This window comes from Melitaea cinxia, chromosome 18 (assembly GCF_905220565.1).
Source record: "Melitaea cinxia chromosome 18, ilMelCinx1.1, whole genome shotgun sequence".
Lineage (NCBI taxonomy): Eukaryota > Metazoa > Arthropoda > Insecta > Lepidoptera > Nymphalidae > Melitaea > Melitaea cinxia.
In genome coordinates this window covers 11992450-12010926 of record NC_059411.1, presented here as the reverse complement: position 1 = coordinate 12010926, position 18477 = coordinate 11992450, and the positions used below count along the sequence as shown (strand labels likewise).

Here is an 18477-nt window from a genome sequence, read left to right as displayed (position 1 = left end):
TGTAACAAAGTGCTATGTAAAGATTTTTGACTTCGAATTTAAATACATTTTTTTTTTATTCGCTTGCCAGTTTCAAGCGAACTCTAAATTGCCAACACGTTCGATAATTAAGAATTAATTACATCTTACATTTGATACCTACTCGTATTTCCGCTCGAATTCACCTTCATTAAAATCGCTTAGTCGTTAGAAAATTTTGGCAGAACTTGAGAGAGTATCGTCTACCCGCTAATTGCTGTAGATATAGGATGGGAGGCGTGAAGAAAACATCAACATATGTTTAACGTCACAACTGGGTCGCGAGTAAACTGAAAAGAAGAAATGAACATCCTAGATTCCTTTCAAGTTCGCTGAAAAGCGAATGTATAGTTCAAACCTTTTTTTTTTTGCATACTTTTGCTTCCATCGTATTTCTTTTGAGAGAATGACACGACTTTAAAAAAAAAAATTCAATGATAGCTTAGTGCAGAGGTTACAGTAACTGGAATTATCGGGGGTCACAACTTCACAAGTTCAATTTCAGAACATAACACATTTTTCTTAAGTCTTTTGAGGCATTTGTCGCGATCTAGTCATTTATATTTGTGTTCTTTTGTGTCCGGAGTTCAATAAACTATTTCATCCAACTAGATTATTTAGTACTGGCGTTTAATAATTAAATTATATTATGATTCTTATTGAAAAAAATATTTAGATTAGCAAGTTATTTAAAGCTTTACAATAGGCAAATACGTCCACAGTACGACTCTATTTCAACTGAAAGTTATTAATTATGTACGTACTGATTTTCATCGCACAACTTATACACTAAAACTTCATTGGTATTTACGATTTAGTATTTCGTGCACTTCATTCGCATAACAGGCAGACTTTTTGAAAATCAATTAAGTGATGTATTTGTATACCTAGTGATGTTGCCTGTGGAGTTATAATATGTCTCAAGCGGGCTTCTTATCAAGCAAAATATTTACTAGATTAGATAAAATACTTATAGAAATAATTACAGTTTACTATTTTCAACTAGATTTTACCCGTGATTTCGTATGCGTGGAATTTGCTTCGTACGGTTTAACTACAATTATTTATAGAATAATAAATGCACATCTAGATGAGGTATCAAGACGAAAAATTTAAATCAAAATTTAAACGAGGCTTGAGATTTAGGATTAAAAACGTAAACACCGCTTCTAATTTCGTAAAGTAGATTTTGTGTGATGTCGAAACAAACCTACAAACAGATAAATGTAAAAAGTCTAAAATTATTTTGGGTTAATTCCTGTCTTAAAAGTCCCTCTAACTTTTAGTTAGCTATTTCTTTTATCTCTTATGTGGAGATATCGACAGTCAATCAGTCAGTTATGCCTATTGCAGTCCACTGCTGGACATAGGCCTGCTCAAGTTCGCGCCAGACATCGCGGTTTTCCGTAATCCTTATCCAGCCTACACCGGCAATCGTACGTAGATCGTCGGTCCAACGGGCCGGAGGAAGTCCCACATAGCGTTTGCCAAGACGCGGTCTCCACTCCAGGACCCGTCTGTTCCAACGGCCATCGGTCCTGCGATACAGATGACTTCAACTTGCTAATTTTATGGGCCATGCCGGTTACTTTCGTTCTCTCGCGGATAGCCTCATTTCTAATCCTTTCTTTGAGAGAAACTCCAAGCATAGATCCATTGCACGTTGAGCGACTTTAACCTTGTGGACCTTTCCCTTCGTCAGTGTCCACGATATCGACCAGATACACAATTTTATTATAAATATGTATATGTGTATGATTGTTTATATAACTGTTAGCACTGGACAGGTTGAGCTGGTATCCTTTGGATGAGACCCTTATCTCAGGAGTTCTCAAAAATTAAACAAAATTACTTGGCTGCAGTTAAAACCATACATTAAATTTTTATTGTTATTTGTCGTTTGTCTTGAGGCGGTTGGATAAGGCGTTTTTAATGTATATATATGTATGTACCAATTTTGTGTATACAAGACTCATAAAATAAAATTCCTACATTAAAATAAAATAAAAGAGTTCGGTATATATAAGACATAGTCAAGCAGATAAAATTATTGTCAACATAATTTTTACTACAAACGCAATTCACAGGTTTTCTTGTCTAGCTTTATTATCAAGATCAAACAGTAGATGAGGCCAAGTCGCAATTAAGATAAGAGGTCTAATTAGCCTTCTGTCAACGAATTAGCTTTTGTTAAATGACACAATTTATGGGACACTAAAGGACAACGCCATGTTTGTTAACAAATAAACGAAATAACCCCGCCGCGTCTGTCTATTCGCGATAATCTCGAAAATTAACGATTGCATTTCCAGGCAATTCTTTCTATCAGCCAGAGTGATTCACGACGAAGGTTATTGTAATTTGTACGGTATATAATTTGTAACAGTTTTGTGTAATATGATGACAATTTTAAGAATTTTTTTTTATCTCGTGAATAAGATATTCGTAGATAATGTCGAAATATCGAGCTCTGCAGAATAAAAATAAAAAAGCATGGTAAATATCCCGTTTTTGAATAATCTTAATAGATGTAAGAGGTCCGAGTAAACCAGGCCGCCTGGTAGTTTTCATCGAAAACACTGCCTTTAAGATAAATAAAAACATATCTATACTAATATATACAAACCTTATAAAGATGTTAAGTTTTTAACTTTGTTTGTTTGTAGGGGGTAATCTTCGCAAATACTAATGACTGAATATTTATTAATACCTTATAAGTAAATACCTAAATATATTAGACAACCGTTCTGATGTAGTGGTGTGTGGTAAACTAACTAAAACTAAAATTAATAGATTAGATAAAATCAAAATCAAAAACAGCTTTATTCAAATAGGCCCCAAGGCACTTTCGAATCGTCATTTTACAAATTAAAACTTTAAAATTAAATTATTTTTTTGTAAAAGTAAGGCTTACGACCAATTCTGAAGAATCGGCAACGGATATATGTACTAATATCTGTTTCTGGGCTAGGTATTCTGGTAGATTATCAAAACGCGTCTGAGTGCGTGGCCGACCCTATCCCCAATTCTCCCCAGGAGTTCTGGTCACCGTACTCACCAAGAAGAACACAACACTGCTTGAAAATAGTATTATTTAGCTGTGACCTTCTGTAAGGTCAATGGACTACCCCAGTCGGGCTGCTCCATATTTTGAGCAGGAAATTTCCTGCTGTGTTCTATCTCAGTTGTCTAGTTCAGTGGTTATGTAGGAGTCTTTAAAATGGGCATTTAAAACTGTGAAATAAGAATAATTCATATGAGAAAAACTAAATGAGGTTGCCTTGTACTAATGAAGACAACCTATTGAAACTCCAAGATATGGCTTCACGCTAAGCATCATCTATACTTGAGGAGCTAAGAAATACTTGTCTGTCTGTCTGTTTGTTTATGTGTACATACGTGTATGTATGTACGGTGGTGCAGTTTGCACTTGTTACGTACAATGCCTACAAGGGAATCGCTGACACCGCGCGTCGCCACGAGTCGCCGCTACAACATATGACGTCAATCAAGAGCATCATCAGCATTCTCATATTTTACTTTTTACATTTTTAACAAATAATAATTAATTATATAGAGTCTCTAGCATCGAGCACTATTGTTACTTAGAATAAGTTTTATTTTAAATTTCACTATATTAATAAATTTTTATAAAAGTAATTGGTTTTTTTTGGATCCATCGGCTGTGGTAAACGTAATTGGCGCAGTCGGTAGGATACTCGCGGGTCAGTTCGCGAGCATTAGAATATTCTCATATCGATATTCACGTTCACGAGTCGCCCGGTGGCTATCAAGTCACGCTACGAGTATCCAGAATCTACGGAGCTGCCAAGCCGTGTGGAGAATCCAGGCATCGATTCACCAAGAAGAGCCAGAGATGAAACACATGTGAGTTACACTTGAATCTTTCTCGTGTTGCTTCCTTTTGTCCTAAGATATTTTATCCTCAATATTTTTCATCACGAAAAGCCTTGTCCCCGGCAACCTGCATCACGTCAGGCTCGCCGTTATATATTAGATAGTCATAGAAATATAAATAGTAAATTAGATTTTAATTTAAATATTTCATTTAATTCAAATATGTCATACGATCCCGACGTAATTTTTAAGGCCTTACGCCTAGTGCCAGAGTTTGATGGTAACCCGAATATATTAACTAGATTTATTAATATATGTGATCAAATAGTTTTACAATATGCGAGTGCCGAACCAGGTAGCGAATTAAGTAATTTATGTCTTTTAAACGGTATACTGAATAAAATAACAGGGTCCGCCGCGTCAACTATTAATTCCAACGGCATCCCTGAAACCTGGACTGGAATAAGATCAGCTTTAATTAACAATTTTTCTGATCAAAGAGATGAAACGGCTTTGTACAATGACCTCTCCTTGGCTACACAGGGTAATAAATCCCCTCAGGAATTTTATGATCAATGCCAGACCTTGTTCAGCACCATAATGACATACGTAACTTTACATGAGAGCTTACAGACGACAATTGAAGCTAAGCGGACACTTTATAAAAAAGTTACAATGCAGGCTTTCGTACGTGGGTTAAAAGAACCCCTAGGTTCACGTATCCGTTGCATGCGTCCGGAAACGATTGAAAAGGCTTTAGAATTTGTTCAAGAAGAACTAAATATAATGTATTTACAGCAGCGTAATGATCCTCCTAAATTTAATACTCAGAATACGTCTAAAGCTACGTCTCATAATATGGTATTAAATACTCCCAGCGCTATGCGACCCGTACCTAACTGGCCCGTTCCAGTTGGACCGCGTTATTACCAGCCACAACCCCAAGGTTTTAGATTAAATCCTCCTGTTGCACAGCCTCAAGCTTTTAAATTCAATAATCAACAGAATCGTTTCCCTAGTCGAACCCAGCAAATGTTTCGCGCACCGCCACCGAATTACAACCCCCAGAGTAATGTGTTTCGTTTACCGCCCCGATCAAATCCCCCACACAATTTTAATGTGAAGCCTATGAGTGGAGTCACTCACTTTGTTCCTAAGCCATTACCACCTAGAATCCCTGGACATGACTGGCAGAGATTTGGAAACCCTCCTCCATCGAATTACTTTAAATCAAAAGAAGTTAACTTTAATGAGACTTATGACGACTATAATTGTTACCCAGACTACTATTACGACCAATACTATACCGACTATACTGATTCGTACAATGATTATAATTATTATGACTATCAAAATACTACTCATACCCCCTACGAGTACCCTTATGACATCGACTCTCAAGACTACAACTCACCTTCTAATAACAATGAAGAACCCCCACAACCTTCTACAAGTCAAAAGGAGCAGGATTTTACGAAGGATTCCCGCGATTCAAAAACCAAGATAGAATTAAATTTGCATTCAAAAAAAGAATTACCTTTTATACAGATTCGTAATCCACCTCTTAGATTCCTCATAGATACCGGCGCAAATCAATCATTTATAAGCCCCGAAGCTGTAGAAAAATTCTATCCGTATATAACTAAAAATTTTGATCCTTTCGAAGTAACTAATTCACGAGTAACTAGTGTTCATGACTATTCAATAACTATACCTAGTTTTCCAGAATTTAATATACAAAGTAATATGAAGCTATTTATATATAAATTTCATAATTACTTTGATGGTTTAATAGGGTTAGACTTATTAGAAAACTGTAAAATAGATCTTAAACATAATATACTGTTTACTGAAAGTGCTAGCATACCACTACTACGTTATCAATGTAGAAAACCCAGCTCTGAAATAATTATTCCAGCCAATTCTACTCGCTTAGTTAATATCCCTATCTGTCATCCCGATGGTGAAGTATATATACCTTCACAAATTTTATTTAACTGTATCATTCATGACTGTATTACGACTGTGACCGACAGGACTAGTATAGTTGAAGTTAAAAACCCGACAAATGATGATGTGACCTTTTTGTGTGACCAGCCAGTACAACTAGACATGTGTAATATCGAGTGCACGCGTACCGAACAAGACCCGAAACGCGTTAAGGACGTATTAGCGAGACTTCGTACTGACCATCTAAATGCTGAGGAACGAGTTAATTTACAAAACTTATGTTCACAGTACGCTGACGTGTTTTATATAGAAGGAGAACCCCTTACATTCACTAATAAAATCAAACACCATATTAGGACCCATGACGAAATTCCCGTCCACACTAAAAGTTATCGATACCCCTACATACATAGACAGGAAGTTAGGGACCAGATAACCAAGATGTTAGAACAGGGTATTATACGACCCTCGGACTCAGCATGGAGCTCACCGATCTGGGTTGTCCCTAAGAAGGCAGATGCCTCCGGTAGGCAGAAGTGGAGAATTGTAGTAGACTTTCGTAAATTAAATGACAAGACTATTGACGACAAATATCCTATTCCCAATATAACAGACGTACTAGATAAGTTAGGTAGATGCCAATATTTTACCACCCTAGACCTAGCTTCAGGGTTTTATCAAGTAGAGATGAACCCTGATGACATCTCAAAAACAGCTTTCAATGTCGAACATGGGCATTTTGAATTTTTACGCATGCCCATGGGCTTAAAGAACTCTCCATCAACATTCCAAAGAGTAATGGATAACGTACTCCGAGGACTTCAAAATGAAATATGCTTAGTTTATCTCGATGACATTATAGTATTCAGTACATCACTTCAAGAACACATGATAAATCTCGAAAAAGTTTTCAGTAGATTAAGAGAGTCTAACTTTAAAATACAAATGGACAAATCCGAGTTTTTAAAGTTAGAAACTGCATATCTTGGTCATTTAATTAGTAGAGATGGTATAAAACCAAACCCAGATAAGATTAAAGCTATTGAAAATTATCCTTTGCCCAAAACCACGAAAGAAATAAAACAATTTTTAGGACTTCTAGGATACTATAGAAAATTTATTCCCGACTTTGCACGCTTAACTAAACCCATGACTAAATGCCTTAAGAAATCCAATAAGATTATATTAGATTCCGAGTACGTTAACTGTTTCGAAAAATGTAAGACTCTTCTGACAAACGACCCCATATTACAGTATCCAGACTTTACAAAGGACTTCATTTTGACAACCGACGCCTCAAATGTAGCTATAGGTGCTGTTCTCTCTCAAGGTCCAATAGGTTCCGATAAGCCTATCTGTTACGCATCCAGAACTTTAAATGATAGTGAGTTAAATTATAGTACAATTGAAAAAGAGCTCTTAGCCATAGTATGGGCTACTAAGTATTTTAGACCCTACTTATTTGGCCGTAAATTCAAAATTCTTACCGATCATAAACCCCTCCAATGGATTATGAACTTAAAGGAACCCAACTCTCGACTTACTCGATGGCGACTTAAACTTAGCGAATACGACTATACCATTATCTATAAAAAAGGAAAATGTAACACCAATGCAGACGCTTTGTCGCGAGTTCAAGTAAATAACGAAGAGACTGAATCTCTTTTAAAAGAATGTGGAATCGACTTATCCATCATACCCGAACCATCAGGATCCTCAACTGCTACCATACATACATCTAGCGAAAACCCCATACTTGAGATACCAATTACTGACGAGCCCCTTAATAAATTCCATAGACAGATCTGTTTCACTATAGTAGGTGACATTAAACGACGTACAACCGTAACAAAACCGTTTGACACTCACACGCGGACTCACATACATGTTTCAGAATCCTCCTTAGAACAAGACGTTGTTAATGCTATTAAAGAATACGTTAATCCTAAAGTAAAAACCGCCCTTAAGATCTCACCACCCTTAGGCATGTATTCAATTTTACCAATACTCCAGAGAAATTTTAAAAATTCCTCTATGAATCTAGTTTTGGCAAAAACCGAGCTAGAAGATGTAAAGGAATATTTAAGGCAGCAAGAGATACTTAAACATTATCACGAAGGAAAGACAAATCATAGAGGCATTAATGAATGTTAATTAGCTTTATCTCGTCGCTATTATTGGCCTAAAATGAAAGAGGAGATCACCAAATACGTCAATGAATGTACTGTATGTGGACAGACAAAATACGACAGAAACCCCATAAGACCAATATTTAATATTGTACCGCCAGCAACCAAACCTTTAGAGATAGTACACATGGATATATTCACTGCTCAGAACGAGAAGTATTTGACATTTGTAGACTCCTTCTCAAAATACGGTCAAGCTTATCATTTACGTGACGGTACAGCAATCAGTATTTTACAAGGACTATTGATTTACTGTACTCACCACGGACTACCCCTGACTATAGTTACTGACAATGGAACTGAATTTACAAACCAACTTTTTAACGAATTTATAAGACTACACAAAATTAACCACCACAGAACTTTAGCTAATTCCCCAAATGACAATGGCATTGTAGAAAGATTCCATTCAACCTTATTAGAACATCTACGCATACTCCGATTGAAACAAAAAGATGAACCCACTGTAAATCAAATGCCTTACGCGATACTAGCTTACAACAGTTCCATACATAGCTTTACTAAGTGTAGACCCCATGACATAATTAGAGGACATTTCGACCCCAGAGACCCCTTAGACATAGACTTAACGGAACATTTAATGCAACAATATATCCTTACACACCGTGACCAGATGAAAACCGTATATGAGGTAATTAACGAATCCACTAATGTAGACCGTACAAATTTAATGAATAATAGAAATAAAAATCGAGAACCCGAAGTAGAATACCAGCCTGACCAACGAGTTTTTATCAAAAACCCTATAGCTAGCCGACAGAAGTTAGCACCACGATACACACAGGACACAGTCTTAGCTGATTTACCAATCCATATATACACTTCGAAAAAGCGAGGCCCCGTAGCTAAATCGCGTCTAAAACGTGTACCTAAAAGTAATCAATTGTTGCAGGATTCTGCTATTGCTGACAATACACGTGTCGCATCCTCAAACCATAAGACTTGAAAGCTTAGCTGACGGACCTGGACTTTTACCCTACAAATTGGGACCGACCAGACTAATATCACATTATCACTCCTTTATACAGTATGTAAAACTAACTGACATTGAAGATAAAATATATTCTGTACAGACACAACTTAACATATTCAAGACTAGACTGAACAATGAAACTTACATTCTTTACGAGTACCAGATTAATTATCTTACAGACAAGCTTAACAAGGTATTAAGTCAAGTTAAATCCTTAGAACCTTTAAGAGTTAAAAGAGGTCTTGTAGATAGCCTTGGATCATTAATAAAAAGTATTACAGGTAATTTAGACTATCTTGATGCTCAAAAATACAATGAGGCTATTCAAATACTGCAAAATAACGAGAATAAAATTATTTCAGAATTCAATAGTCATATTAGTCTTAGTAAAGAATGGATGTTAAAACATAAAAGCATTTTAGACCAGTTAACCATAAATCAAGAAAAAATTAATAACACATTAGAATTTCTTTTAGAAGTAAATTCGCGTAGAGACAATAGTTTAGTCCAGTCAGCACAGTTTGCCCAATTATTAGGAATTATAAGTAATAACGTAGAGGATTTAGTTCTAGAAATAGTTAGGTTAGAAAATATAATGGCTTTTATTCGTGCATCGAGCACTCATCATTCTATGATAGATATAGAAGTATTAAAATCAATGTTAGATAAGTTAATAAGTATATATGGTAAGGAGCAAATTCCTGATTTAGAATTACGGGAATATTATGACTTAATTAAACCGGGTTCCTACTATAATGATAAAACAATAGTTATAGTTTACAAATTTCCTATAATATCCCTAGACAGATATAACTTGTACAGATTATCTATCGTTCCAAATGAAAAACAACTAGCCCTTATTCCTCCCTTTCCTTATATAGCAACAAATGAGAAAGCATTTGTGTACATAGAGGCTGAATGCCCGAAGTATAGCAGAGTATTATATCTCTGTGACCAGAATATAAGTCATCAAATTCGTACAGAACCAGACTGCATTCAAGAGCTCATCATTAACCAAAATCTAAAGGAAACTTGCCACTTCACGAAGGTTATGTTATCTGCTGTAGCGATAGTTAAACTGGACGATCAACATTATGTCATCTCATTACCTGAGCCAGAGAAAGTGCAATTATCATGTGAAAGAAAAGAATTCAATACACTACAAGGAAGTTATTTGGTCACCATTCCCATAAATTGCCTGCTGCGGACTAGTGAATTCACTGTCATCAATGAAAATGATGAGATAAAAGGCCAGCCGCTGAAGCTATCTAGGATCCCGTACAACAAAATTAATCAAACCACTACCTACACCCATACCGGTTCTAAAACAATTAGTTTAGACGAACTTCACAGCATCCAAGATAAATTTTTAATAGAAAGACCTATACAGATAGATAAGACGCAATCAATTGTTTTATACCATACAACGATACCATTCTACATCCTTATATCTTGTGTATCAGTTGTTATCATTGTATTAATAAGGCGAAGATATAGATGCTGGCCCTTCAAATCAGAAAATGAAGAGAAGCATCAAACTCCTAAGACACCTGTATATGAAGATGTAGATAAAACTACCATTAGACGGGATGAACTTCCAGCAACATTTTCTCTGAAGCTGACAAAATAGTTGCTGTTCTGCGGGTGGAGGTGTTACGTACAATGCCTACAAGGGAATCGCTGACACCGCGCGTCGCCACGAGTCGCCGCTACAACATATGACGTCAATCAAGAGCATCATCAGCATTCTCATATTTTACTTTTTAAATTTTTAACAAATAATAATTAATTATATAGAGTTTCTAGCATCGAGCACTATTGTTACTTAGAATAAGTTTTATTTTAAATTTCACTATATTAATAAATTTTTATAAAAGTAATTGGTTTTTTTTGGATCCATCGGCTGTGGTAAACGTAATTCACTTATCTATCACTCTTCTTTCCAGGGTCGAGAATTCTATTTCCACCTCGAGTCTGGAGGTACTATCTATACATACGCATACGTGTTATATATGTACATTTATTACAAAAATATCTATATTTTTCGGCTCTTACTTAAAACACATATTAACATTTTCAAAATAAATAAATACTCTAAGCGTACGATTGTTTTTAACATCACAAAATATAACGGTCTAGTTTAGTGTTTAGTGGCCGGTGAATCTACAGCATCTTTATGTAAATCAATACAGAGCTTTCTGACGTCTTCAATCCACTTGATATAAATTTCTAGTAGCATTAATTTGCAATTAAATTATACGTCAGAAATTACGAGTTAATTGAATCAATTTTTAAAGATAAAAATAACACAGACGTCGTACCATTTAGTTAGTCTTAATCAAATTATGTTTAGTTTGTACAAAAATACACAGATAAGTATTTTTTCTTAAAAAAATATATAAATTACTTATTTAAGAAATAAATTTCCAGACAATCCTAATTAACAATTAGTATGGAGTTGAGATCTATTAATAGGCTAAATAAATTAATGAATACGTTTAATATACAAGGTCTACTATACTTAAGGTGTGCAACATTAACTATTTTTTACTAACGGCCGACTGACATACGTATTTATAATACAGTAAATGTAGACACATTTATGTAAAAAAATAGTTACGCAAACAGACCAGTCATACTTACTGTAACTAAGTAAAGCGTCTTAGATGTTCTAACAACATATCTTTTGGCACTCCACTGTCGAGGACGTGTCATGTGTCTTTTTGTTATCACGATTATCTCGAAATGTTAGGGATGCCTTAATTCCGTACATTCTACGATATACTTTCGGTACAACTTGGTTAGAAACAGAGATAAAAATAAAGCAGAGCATGTATTGTTTTAAATGGAACAATGCATGACTGATGATGACAGCGTTGTCTTACAGCGATGTCATACTAGGGAGGTATCCTAATGACAAAGTTATTTACATCTTTCATTATCACAAAATATTGGAAAAGTTTTTGTTTAAAAAAAATGCATCTAAGTAGTAATACCTAATTTACAGTTAAATATTTAAGAATGTGAAAAACATTTAGAGCAATATTACAACAATGTTTCATAAAATAATTGTGTTTGCTCGCAAACGAAAAAAAAACCGACTTCAATTACATCGACAAGTAATACAACGTAGATCGACGAAAAAATAGTCAAGCAACTACGCGTTATCAAAGATTACTCAAAAAGTAGTTATCAGATCTCGATAAAATTTAAATGTGACCACATGATAAACATCAGCTTTCGATTAAATTAAAAATTATCAAAATCGGTACACCCAGTAAAAAGTTATTAGGGATTTTCGAGAGTTTCCCTCGATTTCTCTGGGATCCCATCATCAGATCCTGGTTTCCTTATCACGGTACCAAACTAGGGATGTCCCCTTTCCAACAAAAAAAGAATTATCAAAATCGGTACATCCAGTAGAAAGTTATGCGGTATAATACAACGTAGGTCGACGAAAAAAGCGTCAAGTAAAAACGCATTATTAGATATAACTCGAAAAGTAGTTATTAGATCTCAAATAAATTTAAATTGTCGAAATCGGTCTACCCGGTCAAAAGTTCTGATGTAACATACATATAAAAAAAATACAGTCGAATTGAGAACCTCCTCCTTTTTTTGGAAGTCGGTTAAAAATCTGTGCGACGTCGAAGAATGTACCTTGTAATTTAGTATTAACACGTGAACAAGTTATTTCTTCATTCAGACCAGACACGTGGATAGGGCGTAGGTGACGTATAAAATTTATCTCCTAAAGTTACCGTGTGAATAGATTGATCGACCAGACGCCGTAAATCGTGTTCGTAACAGGAAAGCCGCTTAAATACTTTTTTATGCAGTAAATAAAATAAGAATATTAATTTAAGGGAATTTGTTATTTATTATTGCACCAATGATATTATGATGTTCATTGCTTGAAAAAATAACTTTTATTCATCGTCTGTCTCTTTTCTTCATCTGTCTCTATATTTAGAGCTGTTTTTTTTATGGAAAAAATGTTCATACTTCATAAATAGACATCAATGATCTTTTCAACTTTCGTATCTTTGTATGATTATACTGTTTCCTGTCTAAGTTAAAAAAGCCCATCTTTTCAATTTTTTTTTACTCGCACGAAATCAAAATACACATGGCATTGTGTATTTACAAAAAAATAAATTCGTTTTGTAATAGGTGCAAAATAGAATCCGTTAATGAGAAGAGCCCTTGCTCCGTTTTGCTAAGTGGCGTGTTCGTCCCGGCTTTTTGCCTGGCATCCTCTGCTTTGTACTTAGTTCCGCTTCCTCTCCCATTCAACGAGCTATTCGCGCCTTATGCTCACACACGAGTAACAAAGATCCTCATATACGAATCGTCTATGTAATATGTAATTGTACTGCAATACTTAAACAAGTTTGTTCATGTCGTTAATGGCTTGAGGTACAATAATAGTAATGTGCAAAATAACAACTGCTTTCAAAATGAACAGATTAAAAAGTTAAAAAAAAAACATCTGTTATAAAAAAGAACTGTCAAGTGTCTTACGGACTGATTTTATTAGTATGATATTTGTATAACGTTGGGTATACTTAAGTTTGCAATGTACCTAATGTTAAAATGTACCTAATAAATTTAAATTCTATGTTGAGTTTGCTACCATAACTTATAGTTAGTTATTTTAAGCATGTGTGTTTTCCTGACGTTTGACCTTATAGCGATAGAAATGTTTTAATTTCAAACATATCAGACAGGCGACATAAAAATGAAACTAGTAGACCTCATAAAATACTTACCAATTGAAGAGACAATAACTCGCAGAGGTCACTATGTTTAAATCTTAAAAGTACTGTGACATGTCTTACCTTTTAAAGGGGGTAGTTTGACGAGTTCTTGGTTGTGATTGTGCACGTTGAAACGGCTGGAACCGTGCCGTCGCGGCTGACCGTTCCAACCGGGTGGTCGGGGGCCGTCTGCGGATTTTGGCACTATAGCCGCGGGTGGCGGCGGTCGAGTGCCCAACACCGGCTTCTCTGCACGACTCTACAACAAAGAAAAGTATATCTTAATACTAACATTACGTATTTGCGTTTTTGAGATACAACATTTGTACTTATTTTTTAGTTAGCATCCAAACTTTTTAATTCTTTATATTTAGTTATATACTCGAACAACTTCACAATAGCTTGTGAGATTTAATAAATTAGCGAAAACTTTCTTGAATTTTGTAACAATTTTGTGCGCGTACTTTAAGAATAAATATAATGTTCGTTTTACAAATATATGGTAAAAGAGTATAGTTCACTGTAATTTATGTTTTGGTAAAAATTACCAATTTAATGTTGTTAATTTCCGCTTTAGGTGTTCCTAATACATTAAAACTGGCAATAAAGAAGATAAACGCTAATATTATTGCTAAAATAAATAATTAATTATGGTAACGTCAAAGATAGGAACTAAATACAATGTGACGACTATTCTAATTCTAGTTTCCTAGTTTAAATTTGAAGTTTAAACTTTTTTGGGCCCATCTAATAAATGATGAATCACTTTAATGTGTTGCTTAACACAAAACTCAAGAACAGCTCGACCAATTCGTCTGATTCTTAATTTTTCAGTTTTTTAATACTTTGTAAGGGAGGAACAAGGAAGGAAACAAAAAGTGAGAAAATTGGAACAGAAAATGTTACGATCATTTAAATTTCACAAGTTTGACAGTTCGTAAAATTTCAAATAAAGAAGTACAAATTACGAAAAAAGGAAAAGAAAGGAGGACAACGTGTGATGGGTTAGCTAGTGATATGTCATAAAAGTGATGTAACTTATCCTTTTAAACAAAGTAAGAACATATCAATACTTTTCAACTACTTGAAAACACTCCGCTGTTGACGTGAAATTGAAAAATGATCTTCATTTATTATAGGTATACGTTAAACGTTTACTTAACGACGGCATATAAGATGAATACGATTCAAATACTATACCTACAAGTTTGTTTTCAATATTTTACCAACTTCAAAAAACGCCTTACCAATATATTTACGATTATAGTGTATTTATTATTTTACGTACACCCTTATGTCGAATTGTGGGCTAATTTTGAATTTTTTCTTTATTGTTAAATATGACGATCTTAAGACGTCCCATTTCTACCAAATGATACATAAACATAGAATTCCAAGAAAATCAAGGTAACGTCTATAAAAGTAACACGTTACCGCGTTTATATATATTAACAACGATTTCTCCGATGTTTCTTGGCCGTTTTGCGTAATTCATTCTTGTTTGAAATTGCCTTTAAAACAGTACGCGTATAACACACGATAACACTATTTTGTACGTTGTAGTCACTATATTCCTAACTTTACTTTCTTTTAAAGTTATTTGTCAAATAAGTAATATTTGATATTATGCTGTAAATTATCCACAGCTGCAACAAAGACCTCTACTTCATAAAAGAGAAAAATAAAAAATAATTGCTTATTCCATTGCGGCATGGCAATTAATAACTTCGTTACCATGAGTTACGATCGCTCGGTCGATTGATCGACATATATCAATTCAATCTGTAACAGTCTCTTTTTAGAATGAATGAGTAGGATCGAAGCATAATGCACCACGCTGCCCCACTGCGGGTTGACGGATAAAGCTAAAGATCTTTATGAAATATTTATAATAACAATTGGTCCAATGGGTTTAAATGTTTCCCGTCGCATGGTAGACAACAATAAATATCTGCCCTAAATATCTATACTTTATATATTTGTGAATTTTATTTGACATTGACATTTATGTCAATTAATTACATTTTATGTTAATCTTCCAGATGACATATTTCTCGGGTTGCGAAGCAGGCGCCACATGTGGTATATGTAGGCCAAGTGACGTCACTACGCCGTGGGCGGATCAAAAGCAATTCAATGTCAATAGAACACCATAGCGGGAGCCACTGGAATGACATTAACGGTTGGCTATTTTTAGCTACGCCATCGGTGGCCTCATCGCGGTCTGCTTTGAAGTCAACCACACACACACGCAAACACAGGATTCCTTCTAACTATCGGTTTACACGTGGAAAGTATGTTATATTTTATTTCGCTTTATTATTATATTATACTGTTATATAGACAAATATTGACATCTTTGCAAAGGACGATGATCTTACTGAAGAGACTGAACGTCGCGGTCCCGTGCATATAATATTATTAAAATAGGTATTTAAAATATTTTTAAACCATTAAAAAATAGTCGGTCGAAGAAATGACAATTATGAGTTAATATTTTACACATTTGCATTGTGGCTTCACAATGGATTTATTTATAAATCGTTTTAAACTGCGACGGCTCCGTGACTATCGAAAATTAATTTTCGTGCTTGGAATTCCTTGTGAAGATTTAACGCTCGTTTGAACAAGTTGACGGGACTAAGTTATAAAATTATTAATACAGCATATTGTTAATGTTATTTCTGATACATATGTATATCATCTGTATTAATAAAAATGTATCACCGAAATTTATAACGCGCATAACTTCCGAAAGACGACCAAATTATATATATTTTTTGTATGGTAGGCATGTAGGTACGTGTTATGAATTAGTATAATAATAATTGTGTTTGCAGGCAAACGAAGAAAAACCGACTTCAATTATATCGACAAGTAATACGTATAATGTAGGTAGACGAAAAAATAGTCAAGTAAATACGTATTATCAAAGATTACTCCAAAAGTTATAATCAGATCTCGATTAAATTTAAATTTGACCACATGATAAACATCGGCTTTCGATTAAATTAAAAATCATCAAAATCGGTACACCCAGTAAAAAGTTATGCGGATTTTCGAGAGATTCCCTCGATTTCTCTGGGATCCCATCATCACATACTGGTTTCCTTATCATGGTACCAAACTAGGGATATCTCCTTACCAACAAAAAAAGAATTATCAAAATCGGTTCATAAACGACGGAGTTATCCCCGAACATACATAAAAAAGAAATATATATCGAATTGAGTAACCTCCTCCTTTTTTGAAGTCGGTTAAAAAATGTACATTTTTCAGTTACAATTTTACTTATTTAGTGTTCACTATTGCTACAAAAATGTTTGTATACCAACACTAAATTATAAATTAAATAACGAAAAAATTATATATGTATGTATATTCACGAAAAAAATATGGTGGTATAAAGTTAGCCGAATTAGATAGTTTTTAATAAAAAGCTGTTTTTTAGGAATTTTTATACTAAAGATAAGTTTGATCGTTATTGATCTTCTTTTGTCACATATGGTTTGACTATATTTTGCTTGTGTTATAATTTATAACTGTCAGATTACATCATTATTAAGGGAAAGATTGAGAAATAAATATAAGCAAGCATATAAATACACCTGACCTTGACGTGAACTATAAAATAATGGGTACGTTTATATAAATTTTACTGATTTTGATTTTGGTTCAGCGTACCTATCTAACAGTATAAAAAATACTGTCGAGTTTTAAGAGCCTCAGGCATGGTTTGATCCATCAATATTTTTTGAATAATCTATGCTTTATTATTACATTAGCTTTCCGCTCGGGGCAATGCTTGCATCATTTTAACTGTTCCGTTTTCTCCAGTTAAAATACAACCTATGTCACTTGAAGATAACGTAGCATTCCATTAGTGAAAGAGTTTTTAAAATCAGTTTAGTAGTTTTTAGAGATTTTGTTCATTATAAAAAAACAAACAAAAAAAGTTACAATTATCTTTCCTTTTTATTAACAGACTTCAAAAAAAGGAGGAGGTTACTCAATTCGACCGTATATATATATATATATATATATATATATATATATATATATATATATATATATATATATATATACATTTTTTTTAAATGTATGTTCGGGGATACCTCCGTCGTTTATGAACCGATTTTGATAATTCTTTTTTTGTTGAAAAAGAAATATCCCTAGTTTGGCACCATGATAAGGAAACTAGGATCTGATGATGGGATCCCAGAGAAATCGAGGGAATCTTTCGAAAATCCGCATAACTTTTTACTGGGTGTACCGATTTTGATGATTTTTAATTCAATCGAAAGCCGATGTTTATCATGTGATCACATTTTAATTTTATCGAGATCTGATTACGACTTTTAGAGTAATCTTTGATAATGCGTATTTACTTGACAATTTTTTCGTCTACCTACGTTGTATTACTTGTCGATATAATTGAAATCGGTTTTTCTTCGTTTGCCTGCAAACACAATTATTATATTATAGAAGTATAGACAGGTATGTTATATATCATACATTGCAAGTAGGTAAGTAAACAGAAAAACTGGTTTCATATCTGGACAAAAATGGTTATTCTTGATATGGTATTATTAGTTTGGTTGAGGATTTCGTTCCTAAAATTCCGGTATACTGAGAGTTTTTCATAATTTCTCATTATCAATGTGCAAAGGGAATTTCAGAACTTTGTCAATTTTCGATATTTTTTTCT

At 34.1% G+C, this 18477-nt stretch overlaps 1 protein-coding gene across 1 annotated transcript in view; it reads right to left on the bottom strand.

Moving 5' to 3' along the window:
• LOC123662395 (serine/threonine-protein phosphatase 2A 56 kDa regulatory subunit gamma isoform-like) overlaps positions 1-18477 on the bottom strand; it is a 48988-nt gene that overhangs the window by 18577 nt on the left and 11934 nt on the right. The window contains exon 2 of the mRNA XM_045597239.1: positions 13851-14028. Coding sequence (XP_045453195.1) covers positions 13851-14028 — 178 coding nt within the window. The remainder of the gene's footprint in view (positions 1-13850; positions 14029-18477) is intronic.